This window comes from Neodiprion virginianus, chromosome 6 (assembly GCF_021901495.1).
Source record: "Neodiprion virginianus isolate iyNeoVirg1 chromosome 6, iyNeoVirg1.1, whole genome shotgun sequence".
Classification (NCBI taxonomy): domain Eukaryota; kingdom Metazoa; phylum Arthropoda; class Insecta; order Hymenoptera; family Diprionidae; genus Neodiprion; species Neodiprion virginianus.
Window position 1 is genome coordinate 26,174,295 of NC_060882.1, and position 25,688 is coordinate 26,199,982.

Sequence of the window (25,688 nt, forward strand, 5' to 3'; positions counted from 1 at the left end):
CGTCATCTGTTAGTTCGACAAACGGATTTTCGAGTCTTCGATTCATGAGTTACGAACTAACTGGAAAAAAAGCGTATTTCAGAGTGACAAAACAAAAGAAATAGAAACCCGACGAATATCAGCACCCGCATGGTTCATAGGCACGAGTATTGAAACGATTTTAACCTTTTGTTGGAACACAACATTTATGAAAATATAGTATAAGCTGATACGAAGTGGAACTTTTTTGTAACAGAATTTCAGTTAAAATTATTTATTTATTTACCTATTTATCTTCTAATTTTTTTGCCGTTGATGTTTTTAAAAAGAATCAGTCTCAGTTGACTATTTATTGTAACCATATTTTTCACTGTCACTAAAATATCAAGATCGTTTGAATACTCGTGCCCGTAAGTGATGGTGGGGCTGACATTTGTCGGGTTTCTATGTTTCCGAATCTGTTAGTCTTGGAGGCGCTTTTCTTATCAGTTAGATCGTCACTCATGAACCCGAGTCTCGAAAAACTGCTCGTTGAACTGACAGATAGAGAGAATTCACTAAATAATTTCACAATACGGTGGAATGCCGATTTGTAATTTTGTCCTAAATTTATAGATATTTTTATACGTTCAAAGACCATTTTCTGTGAGAACGAGTTGTTTGCGACGCATGATGCCTGAGAGAATCGTTCGTTCCTCTCGACGAATATACATATAGAATTATACAGGATCTTAAAATTTTTCAACCCCATTTGTCGTTGATAATCAAGATCAAGATCAATTTAGCGGGGGTATATGTTTCAGAATCTTCATCGATCTTGACTTGGAGATTCATCTGGTAAAACGGGGACTAATAATTTTTTTACACCCTGTACAATGGACTTGGTGTTATCGTATTTGCGAATTTTCGACTCCACGGTCATATTTGTCGTGAAAATTAACGTATCTACGTAGATCGATACCGAAGCCGATTGAACGAGGTCTTTGTTTATTGAAAGGCTCAGTTCCACGAATGAATTGGAACCTTCATAATTTATCCGCATAGATACACCTCATTAAAATCAGATAATAATAAATTGAAACCACGAGATAACCATCGGAAATTAAAGGACATTTGAAAAACCGGTTTGCGCACTCGTGCCTACGAATATGCGTATGCAGAACACATGCACCGGATGCGTGGGAGGTGTAACTGTGTTGAAATTTTGACAACTTGTCAGATGAATGTCAATAGATACATGCGAGTATTATACAATCCACCTTTACCGTGGTCATATACGCTCCGAAAATATTGAGGTGAAAATTTTTTTTGTGTGTCACAGGCGTGGTTGAACGTGAAATAGTCGATATAACGAGAATGTTTCAAATCAGCCAAGGCTGCGGTAGCTGAAACTAATGTGTATATGCATCGACGGGCGATTCCCAAATTTAAAATTCAATGTGAAATAGCTAATTTGAATTGCATCAATTTATAGGCGTCGTATACTTACGAAAGTTCATCTGGTTGTGTATTTATGAATGGCGTATCGAAGATGTAATCAAGTATTTCGATAAAGCTTTGATGTCACGCATATGTCAAAATATTTGTCGATCTTATAAAATTTTCAAAATCAAGGAAAAAAATTCTATCGCATCCGCAAAGTCCCGGAAGTAAATTAAATCGGTAGAACGAAGCCAGCGAAGGTCGCGTCAAGTATTGTTATAATAGGAATTTCACTTCGGCTGCGGTAGTTGAGCAATAGATAATTTGCATCTAACGTGGATTTTCTATATTTGGAAAAAAAATTTTTACAATTTCAACATAACAGTGAGCTATCAATGCTACGCCTACGGGGATATGCATAATAAACTCAGATGGTTTAATTGGTTCAAGATAATGACGAGCTGAAAAGAATGTTGAAAAAAAAATTTCTTTTCTATCAACTTCAGTTTCTTCTTTTTATCTAATTGTCTAATATACCATGAAAGTTTCGGATGATTCAACGTTCGATTTTATTTACTGGAGATTTCAAAAACCGGTATAATTTAGTCAGTCGCATTAATATATTCATGACAAGACTGCGTAAATTGCATGTCATATATACCTATTTGTTTTGATGTAGCAACAAAGAGCTTTAAACAAAAACCCTGATCAGTAGACTACCAGCAATTCGAGTAGACGTTGCAAAATTGTACAGAAGATGAAAATGTGCGGCTTGTATTAACACGAACCTACCTCACGTGCACTCACGCTTCTGAAGCCGATCGTTGCAACATCCTCGTCTCTTGTAATATTTACTCTGACCACTGAACAGCGGTAGTTTTCGCTTTCAAAGCGTCGGGTCAGATTGTTTACCGTTTTAGCTGTATCTACTAAATGTCTGCGAAGATAACTATTGACATATTCTATTGCGTGCTGCAATTGAATGCTGTAGCGTTTCTCGTCAGTCTCGCTGAGCCTCAATGCAGTCCTCAAATCATCGTTGACCACGGGAATATCATCTCTGAATTAAACCAGGAACATGGAATTTGCAGGTGAGTTACACGTTTGGGTCCGTATTGTATATCTGCATCGGAGATGGAGATTTCGGTAATTGCATAATTTTTTCAGGGACGGGCAATTCGAGTGTCGAAACGGTGAGTGCATCGAGGATCAATTTCTGTGCGACGGAACAGCCGACTGTTCGGACCAGAGCGACGAGACTCGGTCCGAATGCTCGAAGCCAGAACTGACTTGCCCGGAGTCGGCATTCCGCTGCGATTACGGTGCCTGCGTCAACCAGGATACGGTTTGCAACGGCGTCAAGGATTGCCTCGACAACAGCGACGAACTCCTTGAGGAGTGTCCGAAACCTCCATCGCGGCGCAGGCGTCCGGTTTACTTGAGAATTGATGACTTAGAAAAGTACGATTATTTGCTGCTATTATTGGCGATGACATTGTTTTGGTTCTTGCGGTCAAACACGTTGGGTCGAAATTTTAATTAAGAAGGAAAGGATTGGGATTCCTGGTCCATTGCTCATATTCGCAAATTCAAAATCTAGAGCAATGATTTTATCGCATACGATCTCGCAGCAGTCGCTGAATAATTGGTATTTCCTATCTAGCTATCGAGATATAACGCCAACGGGTGGTGAGGCTCTGTACGAAATCAGGGATCAAACGAGAGGAAGACCGCCGCCGTTACTCATAGGCCACATACGTCCGAGGCCATCGAAACCGTCAACAGCGCTGACCCCCTTCAGCGATTTAGATCCATTGATACTACTGATGTACTCGTTCTGCATTGTGCCGTCGCAGCCCCTAAATGGACGATGGAGGCTTCATAGAAGATTTTGTCAGGGCGACGAAGACTGCGACATTCCTCAGGGTGTCACGTTGAAGCCTGGTAGCCAGCTGGTATACTCATGTGCTGCAGGTTTTAGAGCCAAGGGAAACACCGACGTTTATTGTGGATCCAGAGGAAAGTGGTCGCGAATTCCCGTTTGCATAGGTTGGTACATCGACTTTGTGCATGTGGTCTTGGATGCAATGAAGACGAGATCGAGAACTTGCGAGAACTAATTGGTTCGACTATCGCTTAGTTATGAATTAGTTTCTATATGGCTGACGCTTTCATTGACAATGGGGACATGTTTCAGCTAGCACATGCACTCCCTTGAACTCGATTTCAAGGGCAGCTACTTGTTCCCGTTTTGGGGAGCGCGTCAGCTGCCTGGCCCCCATTCTTCCACTCACAACAGCGACGGTTACGTGCCGATTGAATTATGGATTGGAATCGAATCCCGTGCCGACCCTCGTTGAACAGGATGTCGAATGCAGTTTGGACGGAAGATGGGAGCCAGAGCCCATAACGTGCCGTCCAAGTATGATGTCAATTAACAACTACCAGCCGTTAAAAAATCGTAGCTCTTCACCTTGTTATACACATAGCAAATCTGTGTCACGCTTTCAGTTTGCGGTTTGGAAAATCGTTCTGGACAGAAACAGGTAACAGTTAACGGGGTTCCTGTAGAAGCTGGGGGTTTTCCTTGGCACGCGAATCTTTGGAAAGAAATCACCTCTCCCAGAGGACCCGAGCTCGAGTTCCGATGCAGTGCGACCATTGTTCAGTCCAACTTCGTGCTGACCGCAGCTCACTGTGTCCTCGATGAAACATCAGGGGCACCCGAAAACCCTGCGCGTCTTCGGGTCACCGCGGGAAATGTTTATCGGGATCCAAATGATATCACAAACATTCCATGGATCGTTCAGAAGGTTCTGATGATCCGTTTTGCATACCCCCTAACCATTTTTTACTACCCAAATGTTCCGTATACTTAATAGTACTTAATTTTGGTTTGGTAGGTAAAAAACGTGTACAGATATTGCGAGTACTTCGGCCTGGTGCACAGTTACGCCTCGGACATAGCGCTGATCGAGCTGTCACAGCCCTTCGAATTATCGACTGTAGTTCTTCCCGCTTGTCTAGACATCTCGAGCCATAGTGAAGAAGCTTTCCGAAATGGTGTTATAGGAAAGATTGATGGATTCGGTAGAAACTCTATTAAAGAGTCTAGCCCGATACTTCAAACTCTGAAAGTCACTCATGTGTCCAACAACGAGTGCAAAATGTCGTATAGTGGATATGGAGGCGAAGTGGTAATCAACAATGACGAGTTTTGCGGTATTTATTCAAACGGTAAGGACATACTTAAGTATATCATACATAACTATCCTGATCTCAATTATTAATATCATGTGAATGTGACAGGAACGGATGATACAGAGCATTCTGTTAATTTCAGAAACGACTGTCTGTGACTGGGACACGGGGGGTGGGTTGGTGGTGCGAAAAGACGGACTATGGCACCTGATGGGAATTTACAGCGTGGGTCTTCGCCCTACTTCGGTGCCAACAACCGGCACAAATTGTCATGACAATCCGTACTCAGTGTATACCAAGATCTCCGCCTACGCAGCGTGGATTCAAGACGTTTTCTTTCAATTGGAGCGATACAAATCTTACCCTGTGTGCAGTTTCTACATGTAAGCTCCTTGGTCGTGCTTTCGAAAGCTGTTTTTACTCTCATCTTTGCATTATTTACTTTCGGCCTTGGAATTCTACATGAATTAAATGAATCAACGTATTTCTCTATTGCTCATTTTATTCTGTAAAGAAATCTACACCTCACTCTACAATTATGCAAGTTATCTTGTAACAGTCCATCAGTACTAACGACCACTGCACCGTCGACTGTACCACCGTTCGTTACGTGGAACGCTACATGGGGTATGACCACTACTTCAACGCCAACGCCAACGCCACCACCCACGACCACGACGACGACGACGACAACGACGACCACCACCACCACTCCGAAGCCCTTCAATATACCAATGCCGGAAAATGTAGAAGACATATCCTGTCTGGTACCACCGCAGCCTGCCAATGGAGAATGGAGGCTTCTCTGCGAGGAGAACAAGAACTGCAGTATTCCTGAGGGTGCTGCTCTGGCACCCGGAAGTCAGCTGGTATACAGTTGCCTAAATGGATTTCGAATCAAGGGTAGTCCTGACGTTTTTTGCGGACGGCAAGGACGCTGGTCAGCTATACCCACTTGCATTGGTGGGTCATCTTCCTTTTATAGAACGTAGCGTGATATACTACTTTTCCTCTTTCTTCAGCGGATCAAAAGGTTTTTCTTATTCTTTCATGATTGTATTGCTTAGTTTGGTAGCCATAATAAAGAAATGAGCATGAGAAACATAAAGTTTGTGGTTCGTTTTCTCCTATACGTAATATAATACGCAAAAACGACACATCTCAATATCTTGAATCACCAATGAACGAGAATATTTGATTTCTCAATTTTTATCACAGCTGCGGATCCTTGTGCTATTTTTTCACGAATCACAAAAATGTCAAAGAGACATTGTAGGGTAAAGGGGCAGGCAATTAAATAACTGTTTCTAACGTATAATTGACTGAGTCATTTTTCAGAGATCACCTGCCCCTCTCTGGAGTCTGTTTCAAGGATGGTGACTTGCTATCGATTGAATAGTTGGACGCCGTGTGGTTCTTCAGTTCTACCAAACACCTCGGCTTCACTCTCGTGTCGCCCTGCTTTCAAGGAGGATCCGAGTCTATCGAAGATTGGCAGTAAAACTGTGAAGTGCAATATGATCGGCGAGTGGGAGCCCAACCCGATTACCTGCATTCCAGGTAGGCGATACGACGTCCAACCCTGGACGATCACATCGTCGATACCCGATCGAAACGGTCATTTCAGATTTTCCTGTAAATCACATGATCCTTGAATTTGGTTTCAGTGTGTGGAATACCAAACACCCGATTGACTCCGACCGTAGTGAACGGCACATCGGCTGATATCACACAATTTCCATGGCACGCGACATTGTACAAACAAGAAATACCGTTTCAGGATCCTAAAAAGTACCAGTGCGGTGCCACGATAATCCAGAACAATCTTCTACTGACCGCCGCTCATTGCGTTTATGATGAAACATATAAGACGGTTCAGAAGTCTGAAAAGTTTCACGTGGTCACCGGAAACAAGTTCCGGGATTATGACTCTAAGAATCACGATCAGAGGATAGTTCAGAAAGCAATGGTTAGTAGCGTAACGGCGATCCTTCGTTACGGATTATGCATTCCTGTATTATTTTTCATGTCATTTCTAGCAGTAACTATTCGGCCCTTTCTGCTCAGGTGAAAAACATCTATGTCCCTTGCGAGTACTCTGGACGCGCGGGCAATTACGATTCCGACATCGCGATCCTGGAGTTGCGCGAGCCGTTTCAGCTGTCCGGTATCGTAATCCCGGCTTGTATGGATATCTTGGATAACAACGATCAGTTGCTGGAAACCGGCTCAGTCGGAAGATTTGCTGGATTTGGTAGAACAGAAAGTGGCTTGTCAAGCGCGATTCTCTTGACTACGAACATCCCCTACGTATCGTATAGCGAATGTAGAATGTCCGCCGTTACTGAGGATAACAAAGTGCTTATTGGAAGGGACAAGTTCTGTGGCGGGAATCGAGACGGTTATACAAGCAAATTGCTGTTTATATGTTATTTAGAAAATGTGCGCCGGAGGCAGAAGTTCTGATTTCAATTAATTTCCAGGGACGGGATCTGTTTGCCAAGGAGACAGCGGTGGTGGTCTGGTATTTCAGAGTGATGGAATGTGGAGTGTCATGGGAATTTTGAGTGTCAATTTAGAGGCAGATACGTCGAACGGAGAGAAAACCTGCGACGCTAAAGCTTACTCCCTTTACACCAAGGTTTCCTCTCACATGGCGTGGATTCGGAATGTCATGACTCACCTAGAGCGCGACAAAACTTACCCGTCGTGCGGTAGCATGTAGTATTTATGCATGTATGTATATAGCAATGATCGATCAGGTGAGAAGTTGCGAATACTTGTAATGGCCTAAAAAATTACCTAACGCCTAGAAAGTTGAATTTTTGAACATAATTCGAAAGAGGCACGTACCAACCGTCTCGATTCTTAATCAATCGGAAATTCTCGATTCGATTCTTTTCAATCTGTTGAACTAGTATAACGCCTACCTTGAAATATATATTCAGAAGCATTTGGTTCACAATCGCATATTGAACGGTATATCATTCTTTGTAGGAATGCGTGATTCGTCAAACGGTTATGAATATTGGAAATTTCACCACACACGCTCTCATCCTGCGAAAACAAAGAAGTTTTATCTTCGTCGGTAGACTAAGTTCTACGAATAAATCGAAATTTTCGTAGGTCATCTGCATAAATGTACAATATTGAATTGAATGAAGACAAAATGAATGATATGTATCTGATTTACCTTTCAAGTTTGATACCTGAGATGGAAGACTATGCGAGCCTTATCATTGACTTACTTGTAAATATTGAGTCAGTACGTTCCTCCTCATATGTGCCTAAACAGGAACACATGTGAAATTGATGTAAAAATTCTATTTGGGTCGTTATTAGTTATAAATCCGCAATTTGAATATTCTACGGGAGAAATGAGGCTGCGCCGTTGTATGAGTCTTATCTTTGACTGACATCTTGTTAAGTTGGGTTACTTAATTTATGTCCATCATTTGATCTACTGTTGCTGTGCGTGATAGCGGATTGTATAAATACATATTTTTCCTTTGTTTTGTTAAAAAATAAATTCCCTGAGGAGGTCCCATACCGTATCCGAAACGTTGGAAATTTACTACGGCACTTTTTTCATCACCTACATATCCAAGATATTATCTACATAACATTAAGCGTAGTTTATTACATTATAACACCTAATTTGAATAAATAATTCAATGAAGTTCAACTTTGATTTGTTACAATCAACGTCTTAGGCCTGAAAAAGCTTAGCACGTGCTGAACTGCTTCTATTACGCACGGAAAGGAAGCAAACCTAGGCTTAGTGAGGTTTTCCCGAAACCGAAAGCTGGGGTTATGCCGCTGGACGGGTAATCATACGATTCGTACAATTTCACAGCTAACTGACGGCTGACGATTTGAACATTTGAAGAGTGTGGCTGAGGCTGAAAACGGAAGGTTGGGAGACAATGAGAGGCTCAAAATGCAGCTACCTCGCCGGCGTGAGCAGATGCGGAAAACCGCGGTCCAGACGCGTCACTGACTGCGGAAATCCCCGGATATTTGATCCTGAGTTCTGCGGCTGAGGATGAGTGGATTCAGTCACCACCTGCGTGCAGTACGATTGTATGGTGTCTCGATTTGTGCGAATATGGGAGTATTGGGGAATTAACACTAGTAATTGGGTTATTCCCGCTATATTTCTCCAGTAAGATTGTTGCGTGAGCGCTGAAAATGTGAGATCATGTGGTAGTTCATTCCAACAAATGTTTTATAGTGCAGGCCAATCCAGTATTACTAGTAATATTGGTGCCGTGTTGTAAAATTAAATATTTAACGATGCCGACATGACGGAAAAAAGTTTTCATGTGGAATCGTGGAAATAATGTTCCTGATTGAAATTAGCCACCGTAGAATAATAACGAAACAATCCACTTGGGTTTTCCTGATTTTGAAGCGATTCGAAGCAAAACATTGTTATCCAAGCCATTTCATTTATGAGTCAAACGTTTCTTTATTCTTTCACGTAAAACGTCCGATCGTAGCTTACGAAAATATTGATATGATGAACATTCAATATACGATAACTACGTCGTAAAAAAATTAATAACGATTATTTATTTTTGGCTCATCAAATTCTTTAGGATATAAAAACCGGTTCATACGTTAACGCCTCTACCTGTAGGTGTATACACCTATGCGGAATACTGTGGATCACGTGCATGGGGACTCACGAATCTGGTGGAGCTTGCATAAAATTGTAATCGGTGAGTTTAAATAGACACAGTGTTGAGCATGATGTATATTGTATCGCACCAAAAAAGTGCGTTATATCTCATGTAATATAGGCATCGAAAATGTCAAGGTAAAAATTTTTTATGTATGTCATCGACGCGGTTAAAGGTGAAATAACTAATCGAAGAGTACTTTGTACTAGCCAGAGTCGCTGTATCTGACATCAGCATTTCAACATTCTCATGCAATTCCGAAATTTAAACTTTGATGTGAATAGCTATATAACTTGGATTACGTTAATTACGTCGGCGCTTTGTTGCGAAAAGATACAAATACTCACATCTTAATAGATAGATTTATCGATGCTGCAAGTTCGGTAAAACTTGAAGGACGCATGCGTCAGAACATTTTTTGACTACAGAAAATGTTGACAAATTAAAGAGAAAAAAAAAATTCACAGATTCTTGGCACGTCAAAATTTAAGATTTTATTAAAGCGATGGCTATAATCATGCCCTCTTGAAAATACATTATAAATTCAGACGATTTGACCGAACGAAGTTTACGGCGAGCTGAAGGAATTGAAGGAGAATTTTTCCCCGCTTTCAGTTTCTTTTTTTTATCTCAACCGAAAGATGATTCTTCATGGGCCATGTAAGTTTGAAATTCTATTTCGAAACTTATTTTCGTTTGCTACTGAGAATATTCGAAAACCGGTATTCTAACATGAACCTTCGTTAATTCGTTCATACACGGGTTGCGTGTTTTGTGTGTAAGTGTCGGTTTGGGGCAGTTATAAAGAGTTTCGCATAAAGAGTCTGGTCAGTAGATAAACGGCAGCAGTAGTTTGCGTAGGCATTGCAAAATCGCACTGTATATAAACACGTCAGGTCAATGTAGTAATCCATAACTACATAAGTACAGGAATCTTAGTCTCGTATCGAAATACGGTTCATTGTTTGAGTAAAATTGACCGTATTACCACCGAACGACGGTACTTTTCGCTTTTCAAAACGTCGCGGCGGATTGTCGCCTTGCCGAACCTGCTAATTGTCTGCGACGATGACGGTGAAGATATTCTATTTCGCCCTGCATTTAAATGCAGCGTTTCTCCTCAGCTTTGCAAGGCCTGATTGCATTACCAAAATCGCCGTCGCCAAGAGCAAGGCCCTGGTTGAGGTCGTCGACGTTCAGAAGATTTGCGAGTAAGACCCACGTTCAAATCGATGTTGCACCGCGGATTGAGATTTTCTAATTGTGAAATACCTTCAGGGACGGCCAATTTGAGTGTCGAAACGGTGAGTGCATCGAGGATCAATATCTGTGCGACGGAACAGCCGACTGTTCGGACCAGAGCGACGAGACTCGGTCCGAATGCTCGAAGCCAGAACGGATTTGTTCGAAGTCGGCATTCCGCTGCGATTACGGTGCCTGCGTCAACCAGGATACGGTTTGCAACGGCGTCAAGGATTGCCTCGACAACAGCGACGAACTCCTTGCGGAGTGTCCGAAACCTTCGCAGAAACGCGAGTTGTTAATTCACGTGAGAATTGATGACGAGGCGGAAAATCATTACGTCGAACAGCCTGAAACTTTGCCTGGGTAATTGAATTAACGTCTTTTTGTATATTTTAGTGCTACAAATTCAATGGCGTCCAGAAATACTTTGAATACGCGATCTAGCAGCAGCACCTCAACTATTGTTGATCATTATCTAGCAAAAAAGAAACAAAGCCAACGCGTCGTAAGGTTATATACAAAGTCAGGCGTCCAATGATGAACAGGGTGCCGGCAATTGCATCCGACAGCGGGGATTCGAAACCATTGACACCGTCGACATCGCTGGGAGTTTCAACGATCAGGACATTGAATTACTCGTCCTGCATTGTGCCGGCGCAGCCTCCGAACGGGCAGTGGCGGCTTCATCGTGATTTTTGCCCGGGCAACGAAGACTGCGATATTCCTCAGAGTATCGCGTTGAGGCTTGGTAGCCGGCTGGTATATTCGTGTGATACAGATTTCGGAGTCAGAGGAAGCGCCGACGTTTATTGTGGAGCCGGAGGAAATTGGTCACCGATTCCCGAGTGCATCGGTGGGTATTCCATAAGCTTGACTGCAGGAATTTGAGTGTTAAACGGCGAAAACATGCAAACTCATTGCTTTTGACTATCGCTTAGTCTCCGCGTGAGTTCACGTCTTCTTTGACCATCAGGACATGTTTCAGTCACCACATGCACACCATTGAACACAGTTTCAAGGGCGGCTACTTGTTCCCGTCTTGGGAAGCGCGTCAGCTGTCAGAACTCCATTTTGCCCCGTACAAAGGCGAAGGTTACGTGCCGGGTAAATTATGGACTGGAATCGAACCCAGTGCCGACCGTTGTTGAACAAGATGTTGAGTGCAATCAGAACGGAAGGTGGGAGCCGGAGCCAATTACATGCCGCCCAAGTATGATGTCGATTGAAAATTGAAATTGGAGTATCAAAGTTCTTTTCACTGTTGTTATAAACATCTTAACTGCACGCTGCGATTTCAGTTTGCGGACTGGATGATCGTTCCGGTCGGAAGCAGGAGACAGTAAACGGTATCTCTGTAGAAACTGGGGGTTTTCCTTGGCACGCCAATCTTTGGACGGAAATCAGCTCCGAAGGGAGAGTCCAGCACGCATTCCGGTGTAGTGCGACCATTATTCGGCCCAACTTCGTGCTGACCGCAGCTCACTGTGTTTTGGAAAGAACATCAGGGGCATCCGAAAACCTTGGGCGTCTTCGAGTCACTGCGGGAAATGTTTATCGGGATCTGAGTGATCTCCACAGCGTTTCGTGGATCGTTCACAAGGTGGTGGTGATCATTTTCGTATTCTTTCTGGTTCTATTTAAGTGCCCAATGCACTTATATTCTTAACGGTGTTCAATTTTCATTTGCCAGGTGAAAAATGTGTACAGAAATTGCGAGAACTCCAACCTTTTGCCCAACGATACCTCGGACATAGCGCTGATCGAGTTGTCGGAGCCATTTCAGTTCGCGACTAAAATACTTCCCGTTTGTCTGGACGACTCGAGGCAAAGTGAACTAGTTTTCGAATCCGGCGTCCCAGGAAAGATCGATGGATTCGGTATAAATTCCGTCACAGCATCTCGCCCGATACTTCAAACTGTAGAAGTCAGTCATGTGTCAAACAGCGAGTGTAGAACGCCGTACAACGACTCTGGGATTCAAGTGATAATAAAGAATGATGAATTATGCGGTGCTTATTCTAACGGTACGTAAATAAATATCCTACACGCCTGTATGTACTAATCACAACCAACGGAATCATGTGAATGGAACAGAGGAAGATCTCATGCAAAATTTTGATAATTTCAGAAACGACTGTGTGTGACTGGGATACTGGGGGTGGGTTGGTGGTGCAAAAGAACGGACTGTGGCACCTCGTAGGGATCTATAGTGTGGGCTTTCACTCTAGTTTGGTGGATTCAACCAGCACGAACTGTGGTGAAAATCCCTACTCGCTGTACACCAAGATATCTGCCTACATACCGTGGATCGAAGACGTTTTCTTCAAGTTGGAGCGATACAAGTCTTACCCTGTGTGCAGTTTCTACATGTAAGCTCTTTCTTCACAATATTTATGGCTGATTTTATTCTCAGCTTTGCATGAGTTATTTGAGCCTTTTGGTTCTAGATGAAATACATGAAAGTAATTCTCTTCTACTATCTGTCTTTTTCATTTTCATAAATCTCACTGTGTCGTTGTTTTTATTGTCTTGAAACAGCCCACCGCGGATTCAACTATCGCAGAACACCACTTATCCCATAACACCCGTCCAATCATCGCCAAATTTAGCCGATCCCATAACACCATTCCAGTTATCGCCAAACGGAGCCAATCCCATAACATCATTCCGATTATCGCCAAATGGAGCCAATCCCATAACACCGTTCCAATCATCGCCAAATGTAGCCAATCCCATAACACCAGTCATATCATCGCCAAATGGAGCCAATCCCATAACACCGTTCCAATCATCGCCAAATGTAGCCAATCCCATAACACCAGTCACATCATCGCTAAATGGAGCAAATCCCATAACACCGTTCCAATCATCGCCAAATGTAGCCAATCCCATAACACCAGTAACATCATCGCTAAATGGAGCAAATCCCATAACACCGTTCCAATCATCGCCAAATGTAGCCAATCCCATAACACCGGTCCAATCATCGCCAAATGTAGCCAATCCCATAACACCGGTCGAGCCGTCGCCGTCGCCAGCAAAGTCGCCGATGATGATGATGATGCCAACTCCTGATTTGGTTGAAATGCAAATGCCGCTAAGTGCACCAAGCGTACCCTGTGTGATACCACCACAGCCTACCAATGGGAAATTTAGGATTGATCCAGCTCTCTGCAATGGAAAAACCGATTGCAGCCTTCCTGAGAGTGCTGCACTGGGACCCGGAAGTCAGCTGGTATACAGTTGCTTACCTGGGTTTCGAATCAACGGGAGTTCAAACGTCTTCTGCGGATTGAACGGAAACTGGTCAGCAATCCCATCCTGCATTGGTGGGTCAAAATTTGTTGTACATTGAATATAGAATGTTGTGGGGAATCAAAAGATTCCAATTCTTATTCTTGTACTTTCACAATCGCAATGTGAATATGAGAGAACGACCGCGATCCCTAAACCGTGAAATCGCACTGAATGAGAGCAAACGATTTGTTAATTCTAACCAGAGTTGGTGACTCTTCCCGATTTCTGATGAAAATAAAAAAAGATCTCCAAGACATTGTATGGAAAGGGTACAGGATGTACTTTAATATTTGCTTCAATGCGCAATTGACTGGGATATTTTACAGAGATCACCTGCCCCTCGCTGGATTCTGCATCGACGATAGTGACTTGCTATCGGTCGAATAGTTATACACCGTGCAACTCTTCAGCGTTACCATATACCACGGCCTCACTCATATGTCGACCTGCTTATACTGAAGATCCGAGTCTTGCAAAAGCTGGCAGTAAATTTGTGAGATGTAATGCGAACGGCGAGTGGGAGCCCAACCCTATAAGTTGCCTTCCAAGTAAGCAGCGACAGCGCCTAGTTTAGCTCAATCGTATTGTTAACAGGCACTTAAAAGGTGTATTTTCAGTAGGTTGGAGTCACGCATTCTTTCAATTTGGTTTCAGTGTGCGGAATACCGAATACTCAGTTCACCCCCACCGTGTTGAGTGGAGTCCCCGCTGATATCTCACAATTCCCGTGGCACGCGACGTTGTACAAGCAAGAGAAGCGGCCCGAAGGTCCAAAGATGTTTCAGTGTGGCGGAACGATAATCCAAAACAACCTTGTGCTCACCGCCGCTCATTGTGTTTATGACGACCAATTCAAGACGGTTGAATTGGCTGAAAATTTTTACGTGATTACGGGAAACAAATTCCGAGATTACGACTCTCCGCTTCACGATCAACGGGTTGTACAGAAAGCTGCGGTTAGTAGCATGATGGCGGTCCTTCTCAGGAAACACATACCTGCATAGGTTTTGATGTTATTTTGGGTAGTAACGTTACGGTTGTGTTTCTTGCTCAGGTGAAAAGCATCCACATCCCTTGCGAGTATTTTGGCTTGAACGGTAATTACAATTCTGACATCGCGATCCTCGAGTTGCGGGAGTCATTTCAGCTCTCCGCAATCTTAATCCCGGCCTGTATGGATGTCGTTGGTAACAACGAGCAATTGCTTGAGCCTGGCACGACTGCAAGAATAGCTGGATTTGGTGGAACAGAAACTGGCTTGTCGAGCGCAACCCTCTTGACCACGAACATCTCCTACGTATCTTACAGCGAGTGCAAAATGTCCGTTGGTACCCAGGAAGACGTGGGGCTTATATCGAACGATAAGTTCTGCGGCAAAGGCCGAAACGGTACCAAGATATACGGTTACTAATTTTCAGTTTCGCGAAAAAGGCCAAGAAAGGAAGAAATTTGATTCGATCTCATTAATTCCAGGGGCGGCCGTTTGCCAAGGAGACAGCGGCGGTGGTCTGGTGTTTCAGAGTGACGGAAAGTGGCACGTCATGGGAGTTTTGAGCGTCAATTTAGGGGCGAGTACGTTGAATGGCCAGAAAACCTGCATACCTAACTCTTACGCCCTCTACACCAAGGTTCTCACCCACATGCCGTGGATTCGGAGCGTGATGACCAGTTTACAAACATACGAGACTTACTCGTCGTGTGGATCTGGTCGATAAATGGTTACGTGAATTTACAAAATTTTAGATCAGACGGTGGAAAATATGAGTGGGCCGTGACAAGACCTACTTGTCGCACGGCAGCGCACAGATTACATACCAAATACTTATCAAGTTTGTTTGTGATTGCAACTTGTACATACAACTATAGATAAAAGTTTAACAAGGAACTCTTGACCTCCAATATAAATGTGCAGTATAGATAAAAGGGTTGAAGGCTCGCAAGTAAGGCGCATTCATTGATTAGTTTTTTTTGCGGATTCAACACCCTGTGAACAATACACGGATAAAGACGAAATGACACGTTGATTCGACGCCAGTAACTTCAAGTATTCCAAGTACGGCAGAATGGCTGTAATGCATATGCCAGCCACTTTAAGCGAAAATAAGAATTTGTTATTGTCCGGAATTCTCCTGCCCTTTCCTTCTGTGAAGAACATAAAGCGATCGCTCGAAAAGAAACAGTTGTCCACGAACGGCCGAATTAGTCAATCGGATTTAAAATCGATAACCTTCAGTGACAATTTAAGACTTTAGGACTAGTCCTATGTCAACGAACATTCATTGTATTCATATATTTGTAAGCTACCACGTTTCCTTTGAAGGTGCGAAACAAGCGACCAAAATTATAAACAAAAGCTTGAATACTACTATTTCAATTCGAATTGCTTTATGAGTGTGAAAAATGTAGCGAACTTGTTCACGGAAAAAAATAATTCATTAGACCAGTAAATTTCAGTGTTACCAAACGCTTTTAAAGGACATACAAACACCTACATATTCTAATACTTGGACTAAGACTAAGACTCCAACGACCGATGCGATTAAAGGTGAAATAGCCAACCGAACAAGCTGAAAATAGCATATGAACACAACTGTGCGATTCTTAATTATAAAATTCGGTGTAAATAGCTAAATAACTTGGATTACGTCAATTCCTTTGGCGTTGTCTCGCAAAAAATTATATAGACATAGACGTGATTCATCGACAATATAATAATGTATTTCGGTAAAATTTTAATATCACGTATATGTTCAGGTCACTCTTTGATTATAAAAAATTCCCAAAACTATCCCGAAAAAGTTTAATTGATTGCCCATTTAGCCAAAATTTATAATATTTTATTACATCGGTAGGCTATCAAAAGCCATATTCGGAATGCGGAATATCTGACAGTATCAAGGACAGCTCGGGGCTCACAACAAAAGACAAGTTTTGCGTCGGAGGCCAAAGTGGTAGTAAAAAATTGTTTCTTGTTTGTAATCGAGCTAAATCTAAATGCAATTTCAGGGATGACCGTTTGCCATTGAGCGTCACTTACGGGGTGAATATGTAGGGGTAAATAGTAGGTACCTGCAGTATCTCCATAGAAACAATCTTTAAATAAAATTCGCATACAGTATCTACACTTACGTATAATCAAGACGCGATTTCTCGATATCTCGACACTTTTGTCTCGCCTCGAGTAAGGCCAGATTTTCCGAGAATCCTCGCTTCGAGAAGTCTGGACAAGAAACTTTCCTAATATGTAACAACCAATAAAACCAAACTTATGTTTGGAAACATTTTTAATACGAAGCTTAAACTATATATTGCCTACTACGTTACAGAATTACGTCAATTGATCATGACTTGGAAGATTCACGTTATGCCCACATATATTTCCCAAAAACATTTCGATGAGTGAGTTCTTTTACTGCGTAACACGGTAACAAATAAGCATTATCGGCCATGAAGTTTTCTACACACATGAGCGCGTCGAATCGGCCACGCGAAGTTTTCTGCGCCGGGAATTTCTTCCTCTTTGTGATGATTATTCTTATTACGTACTTCTGTGTATTTTTTTTCTTCGACGTAAAGTCCGTCCATGCTTGTTTCTCGCAATCTCTTCAGACTACGCCGACCGCTTGGCTTGGCTGGTCAGCACGCGTGCGAAGTTAGCGTGTAGTAGTTTTTGCTCATCCGACTTACCGGACAGGTTTCCTGCGATGACCCAAACGCGCAACAAACACTCCAGTTGATTACAACTAATAATTGAATGTGAAGTTATAATGACGGCGATATTCGCTGTTAAACGTGCCGCAGTTTTGACTTTCATTTGTGGTGAGTGATCGACGTCATGATTTTGAGTGTAGTGGGTACAGATAGTTGTGCACGATGCGACTCGGTGCATCTATAATGCGGGTCATCATCCTTGTAAAGTCATTCATCCTTTCCGAATTCAACCTGCACCGTCAGTAACTGGGAAAAGATCCAATTCGCTCAGGTCCTGAACAAATCATTTCACCTAGATTAATATGTTTCTAATAACGAAGTTTAATGAAAATTGTGTTGAAATTGAAAACGAACAATTTCATCACATAGCTGTGAAAGTTGTGGCAACATGACGATGGAATTTATTGTTCAAACGCGAATTGGTTTTTTTCAATTAACGCTCTCGCTGAGAACTGAACGGATTTAAAGATCGATGAATGAAGAAGAGGTTTTCCGTTCAGGCAACAGAATTATTTTGTTTGTTTAATGCGAATCAGACAAGGCGTGCTTTATTTAATAGCTGTACATACTTACAGGGAAAGTAGAAACCGGTTTTTTCTCAATTTCGATATTCTTGATAATATGGCTTGTTGTTTCTATATACCTATAATTAAGTGCGTTAATGAAACATGTTTGTGATTCTTTCGATCCATGGCCGTTAAGGTCACTGAAGAATCTGAACAAAGTTGATACGCCAAGCAGTGTTTCTCACTGTAACAAAGCAACGAAAATTCATGTTGTGCGGAGTTGTCCTTCGCGACCGATGAGAAATATCTACGCAATACGCTCAGGCGGATGACGTTTATCCTTGACAAAGAAGGTTCTCAGGAATATCAACCATAGGAAAATATTCATTCTCTTCCACAGTCAGCCAATCCGTGATACAGACTAAAGTCTGATTCCGAGTAACCTGCAATTCGCGTCGTCGAATTTTTTTTGCAACGAGGATTTTCAGGCTCACGTTTAACGCCCGCGTCCTCATATATAATCGCTTCTACTCGCACTAATGACTTTGCTATTGTTTGGTAATTCTCCCTTCCTTTTCATAAATTGTGTGACTAAATAACGAGCGGTTGACCTCATGCTGATTAGCCGGGAAAATGACTCTAAAGCTAAACTGATTTTCACATGATTATAATCCAGTTAACTAATGTATGACACACGTCATGCGAGTGAAACCGCAAAATTTTTGCCGGCACATGTGACGACGATGTGACGGAAGTTGCGTTAAGCGCGAGCATATTGAGTCACATTATCATACGTGCAACACGCAGCGTGAATGAAATGTGAAATTAAGTAGATGAAGAATTATTTTCTCGTTTCGATAAAAATCATTGACAATTTTCTTTAAATTCGATCAGTCTTTAATATTATGAAATTTATATGTTAGATTCAAACAATGCTTCCAGAGCTTACGAGTATTATCAGTGTTACAATTTTCATCATATACAATTTTTTGCAAGACAAAAATATATATTAAAAAATGTTTAGATGCATTTTTGTTCAATTAATGAAACAATTTATTTTCGGGTGGCAATTCCCGGCGTCCAGTTCTCTTCGCATCCGATAATGCTCAAGAAGTCGTTGGAAATTCGCTACCGAACGATGTCATCGAAAAGAATCGCGGGTAAGTGGAAATCAGAATTCGATTCAAATATTTATCCAGTCCACAACACACAACCACACAGGCTAATTCGTCAGCCGAGATGAGGATTTGATTATTCTATCACGTGACATATCGTCATCGAACTCATACGTATCAACTGCCACCGGCTCATTGCCGAAAAACAGAATTGTTCATATTTGAAATGCGTCCATCATTTCGAACAGTGGTGTAGTCAATTATACGACTACCGTCGAGTCGGCCATCCGTTCTAAAAGAGACACGGAAACAGGAGGTCTAAGACGGCCATCGCCTTGCCTGGTACCACCGCAACCAAGTAATGGTCAGTGGAAGCTTCATCGAACACTCTGTGACAGCAACAGGGAATGCGACGTTCCTCAAGGTCTTCAACTCGAGCCTGGTAGCCAGCTGATTTATACCTGCAGACCCAACTACAGGATAAATGGGAACGCTGCCGTGTTCTGCGGAGTCAAGGGAACGTGGTCTGAAATTCCCGAATGTATCGGTGAGTCCAATCTCAATCAAATGTTGTACGATTTGAGAATGGGTTCGATGGTTGAGTGTAAAAGTGACGCAGCATCTCAGCAGTAGCGGTCGATCAACCGGATGGACATGAACGTTAATCGAATGATGTTGCAGAGATAAAATGCAACGCTTTGAACTCCCCGTCGACGACGGCTTCGTGCTATCATTTGGGCAAGTTGGTGAGCTGCGACTCTGCGGTGTCCCCGGGTATACGAGCCCAAGTATCTTGTCGTCAGGGATACAGGACGGATACGACTTCCTTAACGAGTCGCAGAGAGATCATCTTGTGCACTTCGAACGGAACGTGGGAACCGGACCCCATAAGATGCATACCAAGTATAAGCTTACGATTTGTGCTGGCCACGTATTTATAATACTTTCATCGCTTTCTCATCTATATAAGCGGTTGATCCGAAAAGCTTTTCTTTTTCGCGTAAAGCTCAACTGCGCATAATTATATCTACATATGCCGATCACAATCAGTGGTTCCTTTGGAATTCTACTTACGGAGAAATTGTAAACGAACCCATGCGATTGAATATTACACAAAGATGCTTAAAAATGTCTTTCAATTACTTGAAATTTTAATTTACAGTTCAATTAACGATCTTAAGAATGTAGGAGTTACGAATTTTCTGTAAGTGTGTACGTTCGTAATTTTGAAACCGGATGCAAAAAAGGTTTGAAAAAATTACTGTAACATCGTCTGGATGTAGATAATTTTTTATTCAAATTTCAAATTAATCGATCAAGTTGTTTGTTTCGTATCATGATGAAAAAAATTGACACGAGCGAAAACGACGATCTTGATCCTGGGATCGCACTATCGATAGAAATCGCTAACTAATATTTGGTTCTTGGTTCATCTCACAATCGATTTCCTTTCACCATGTTTTCAGTTTGTGGCGTTGCAATACCCAACCACACCCCATTAGTACACAAGGGAGAAAAGGCGTCCGTCGGCGACTTTCCATGGCACGCAACCCTTTACAAGGAGAGGAACATGCGGCAAGGGCTCAAAAAGGAGTTTCACTGTGGCGCGACGATTATTCATACCAACCTGGTGATGACGGCTGCTCATTGCATCTACAATGAGAACAGTAAGACTACGGAGGACCCGGAGAAACTCTTCCTCCTCACTGGAAATACGTTCCGCGATTATGATTCCCCGCTGCATGATCGCAAAATCGTTCGACAGGCTGAGGTTCGTTCGTAATGCGTCGTATTCGGCTCTTTTGCTATTATTTTTTTAATCAAGTTCAAGGTCATCTTTTTTCAGGTGAAAAATGTTTACGCACATTGCCAGTATTACGGACTGAATGGAAACTACGCAACCGACATCGCGCTGCTGGAACTTAAGCAGCCATTCGAATTGTCCAGCATTCTTCAGCCCGCTTGTTTAGACCTTTCTGGGTACAGTGAGCAGACACTGGAGCCTGGTGTTTCCGGAAAAGTTGCCGGTTTCGGTAGGACTGCCGCAGGCGAGACGAGTGCCGTTCTGCAGACTCTGACGCTACCTTACATATCGTACAATCAGTGCAAGTCTTCGAAGTACAATGCTGAAGCTGAGGTCTTCATCAGCAATGATAAATTCTGCGCCGGTTATACAAATGGTGCGTTACGATTCCCGATCAATTTAGGCACGCATTTGTCAGTACGGTCCATATTTGGGGTACTTTTGAAATTCTTATAGTTGCTGACTCTGTATCAGTTCCAAATTCGTCAAAGTTTTTTTTTTCTGTGTTATCCAGTTCTCTATCTCGACGAGAACCGTGCCATTAATCACAGTTTTACTTGGTGTTTTTTTTCTCTACAGTTCTTCGGAAGTCGTTAAAATAAGTAATCACTTGAATTATACTCTAATTTGGAAAGTTGATATTTCTACAAGTGTCGAAATTTGTTTTTTCGACATGGTTTTTTTTATCATTATAATCACAAACGTGCAGATATCGATAACTTTCTAATTTCAAATTCAATTCAGTATTGCATGCTATCCAGTTTTATATTTCATCTGTAAATACAGTTTCCCTGTACATGGAAACTCACAGCGAATATGCTGTAGCGGTTCCGAAAAATAGTTGGAAAAAAAACTGTTCACTGATACGGTTTCTCATAGAGAACGAGAGCTGGAGTTACATATGAAGTTCTTTGGCTGAATTTGGAGCTAATTTAACGAGTGAAACTGTTGGAAATAAGAGAGGAAGTAATAGAAATATGGAGCGCCGTAATATTTGGTTGATTTCAGGATCGGCTGTGTGTGAGGGTGACAGTGGGGGTGGATTGGTGTTTCAGAAAAATGACTTGTGGTACGTTATGGGGATCGTCAGCGTTGGTCTCGGCGTAGACATCAGCAATGGAGAAAGAACGTGCGACAAATATTCTTACTCGCTTTACACCAAAGTCTCGACTTACATGTCGTGGATTCAAGACGTGATTTTCCATTTGGAGCGATACAAGTCTTACCAGGGATGCGGTTCCTACGTGTAAGATTTTTCTTCGCGTATTTATGGGCTGGTTTTATTCTTACCCTTGCATCAATTACTCCAGCCTTGTAGTTCTAGGTGGGATGAATAATCGCATCTCTCTATTCTTCATCGTTTATGATCTCACCGTACGGTTATGCAACTTGTTTTGAAACAGTTCGCCACTACCAACGCCCGACGGATCGCATACTCCACGACCGTTTGTGACCCCAACTCCGACGCCGAGCACTTCCACTTCTAGAACTTGGCCGACGCCGGCGACAACGACAAAGACGAGCACTATGGACCCCACTGACTTCCGAATACCGCCAGGATCTTGTCGGGTACCACCCCAGCCTACCAATGGCGAACGGAGACTTCATCCGGCTCTCTGCGAGGCAAACGCGGATTGCAGTCTTCTAGAGGGCGCAGCACTGGGACCTGGGAGTCAGCTGTTATACAGCTGCAAACCTGGATTTCGAATGAATGGCAGCCCTGATGTTTTTTGTAGACTGCAGCTAGGAAAATGGTCAGCGATACCCACCTGCATCGGTGGGTTAAAGCTTTTCGTATGTAGAACGTAGCATGCTTCGTTACGTTTCCTCAGTCCTCGGAAGATTAATTCAAAAAATTATTCGTATTCTCCGGTAGTTGCATTTCATAGTTTGGTAGCTGTAGTAAAGTAATAGGCATCAGAAAAACGAAGCACGTTCCGTTCGATTCTATTTACACCGTAAATGGCCGAGAACGAGACGCTCTTGAGACGTCGGATTTGTAAATTTTTACGAGAGTCTATCGTTTTTTGCTATTCACAAAAATGTAAACGATAATAAATAGTACATTGTGATACAAGTGCGGAATGTGGGCCGATGAATGTGAAATTTGCAGCATGAGCCAAAGCGAGTGCTGTGATCACATGAGTCAGGTATCGCCTATTCGCACGTGTAACGTACGCCATTCTTTCAAGCATGTGTAAAGGGAAATACGATTTAGGAAGAAACGAAGGTGTCACTGACAGCGTGTGAAATATGGGTTAGGTAACTAATTGCGTCGTTTAGCGCACTGTTCGGAAATGGGGCACCTTACGCACGTATATTGATAAGATACTGTCAGCGAAGGGAGCAGGCTATTAAAAATCGGCTTCTAACTTGCATTTTATAGAAATCACCTGCCCTTCACTGGACTCTACTTCGATGACAACGACTTGTTATAGACAGAATCAAGGGACGCCGTGTGGTTCTACGGTGCTACCAAACACTACGGCTTCACTCGAATGTCGACCGTCTTACGAGGTGGATTCGACTCTTCAGAAGACGAGCAGCAAAACTGTGACGTGTAACTTGAACGGCGAATGGGAGCCCGACCCGATTACCTGCCTCCCAGGTAGGTGGTTACGGCGTCTCACTGAGGACGTTCACATGGTTAACGAGTCATTGACACGGTCGTTTTAACATCATTGTAATCACGTATCCGTTGAATTCAGTTCCAGTGTGCGGAATATTGAATGCGCAGTCAACTCGAACCGTGGTAAATGGAAACGTCGTCGATCTCCCACATTTTCCATGGCACGCGATGTTGTACAAGCAGAAAAAAACGTCCCAGCACCTCAAGGAGTTCGTGTGCGGTGCAACGATAATCCAAAACAACATTTTGTTGACTGCCGCCCATTGCGTTTATAACGATATTTCGAAGACGGTTGAGTTACCTGAAAGGTTTCACGTGATTATTGGAAACAAGCTCCGCGATTATGACTCTCCGCTCCACGATTCACGGATCGTTCAGAAGGCTGCGGTTAGTAGCATAATTGCGATCCACCTTCAGAAATACATTATACCTTTTTTCTCGACACTATCCGAGTAGTAATTCGTTAATATGGCCTGTTTAGGTGAAAAGCATCCACATCCCTTGCGAGTATTCCGGCTTGAACGGTAATTATGGCTCCGACATCGCGATCATCGAGTTACAGAAGCCGTTTCGACTGTCTGGTATTTCAACTCCAGCATGTATGGATGTCTTGGGTATCAAAGAGCAGCTACTAAAATCCGGCATGGTGGGAAGACTGGCTGGATTTCGTAGAACAGGAACCGGCCCGTCGACCGCAACTCTTGTGACTACAAACAACCCCTACATAGCTCTCAGCGAGTGCAAAATGTCCAATAACAACGAAGACAACCTGGAGCTTACAGGGAACGACAAGTTCTGTGTTGGCAGCGGCAACGGTGATACTAAAAGATTTCCACTTATGTTTACTCCAAGGTAACAACTCAGAATAGAAGGGAAGTATAATTACAATTAAATTCCAGGAACGGACGCCTGCGAAGGAGACAGCGGGGGTGGTCTGGTGTTCGAAAACGACGGAAAGTGGTACGTCATGGGAGTCTTGAGCACCTCTTTTAGGCCGTCGAGTGGAGATGGAACCTGTAATGGTAACGCTACCTCTCTTTACACCAAGGTTCCCTCCCACATGTCATGGATTCGAAAAGTGATGTCAAGTTTAGAACAACATCAATCCTTTCCACCGTGCAAACCTAAAGCCTGATAATCTCATTTGTTCATTGACCATATTTTATCATCAGTCACGTAAAATATTCTTGAAGCACGACAAAACTGGCTGTTGTGCAAGATCAGGTAAGACAGGAACCAAATACTCACTCGGAAGGTTGAATGTTTGAATAATATTTTGAGGGAGCAGAATGCGCAAATGTCTCAAATCCCGATCAATAAACAAATATGAATAAATATCGAAGTAACCTGTAAATTGTGTACATGGAAAACATTTGTATTACAGAATGTGAACTATACATAGCATTCGTCGTAATGCGTTGTGTGTCACTGATCAAGCTAGGAGAATCCATCGTACATGTATGATCTGACAACCATTGGATGGAATCCTTTGTTGCGTTACACGGTAGGTATAAGAGTTAAATATTATCGATAAAGTATCCTACTCCTACTGACCGCGGGGAGGTCTCCGTCTGGGGGATTATTTCCTCTTATGATTATTATTACTGCAGTTGTACTTTTTCCATATTTCTCATAAACTCCGGTCATATTTGTTTCTCTCAAGCTCCTCAAACTATTCTGACTGCGGTGGTTGGCTGGTCAGAACCGGCGTGGAGAGCCAGCATGTAGTTATCCTTACTGAAGCGAAGTGGCCAAAATTGGTGAGCTGTCAGAAGTGCGTTACGTAAATTATCGTTAACGTTTCTGCTCGAATAGGGGCCCTCCTCAGAACGATCAATTATTTATTTAGCTGACAAAAACTTATCCTTATTCTTCGTGTACATCTACTTACGATTATTCAATAGCTCAACGTATACTGTAGCTGATTAAAACCAATCATTTGCTGTGAGGCTATAATGCCGGTAGTATTCGCGATTCTGACTCTGTTCGCTTGTGGTGAGTGAATTATGTCAGCTTGCTAGTGTAGTAGAGATTTTTATTTTACACAACTGGATACACGTAAGTACAATTGAGATTTCTATCCTTGTCAAATGA

General features: G+C 42.6%; 1 protein-coding gene across 1 annotated transcript; it reads left to right on the plus strand.

The window, feature by feature from the left end:
• The first annotated feature begins 2,041 nt into the window (after positions 1–2,041).
• LOC124307988 (uncharacterized) lies at positions 2,042–24,929 on the plus strand. The gene is made up of 37 exons (XM_046770241.1): positions 2,042–2,492; positions 2,569–2,862; positions 3,065–3,450; positions 3,599–3,823; positions 3,913–4,214; positions 4,305–4,638; positions 4,745–4,985; positions 5,162–5,565; positions 5,941–6,162; positions 6,270–6,571; positions 6,670–7,003; positions 7,086–7,316; positions 10,342–10,498; positions 10,566–10,895; positions 11,012–11,385; positions 11,518–11,742; positions 11,831–12,132; positions 12,223–12,556; positions 12,661–12,901; positions 13,071–13,861; positions 14,156–14,377; positions 14,484–14,785; positions 14,884–15,217; positions 15,303–15,542; positions 16,682–16,869; positions 17,567–17,648; positions 19,131–19,206; positions 19,410–19,708; positions 19,843–20,064; positions 20,628–20,932; positions 21,008–21,341; positions 21,974–22,211; positions 22,369–22,742; positions 23,352–23,573; positions 23,674–23,981; positions 24,076–24,409; positions 24,494–24,929. The coding sequence occupies exons 1-37, from the start codon at positions 2,335–2,337 to the stop codon at positions 24,727–24,729; spliced, it is 10,503 nt and encodes a 3,500-aa protein (XP_046626197.1). The 5' UTR covers positions 2,042–2,334; the 3' UTR covers positions 24,730–24,929.
• The last annotated feature ends 759 nt before the right edge of the window (positions 24,930–25,688 follow it).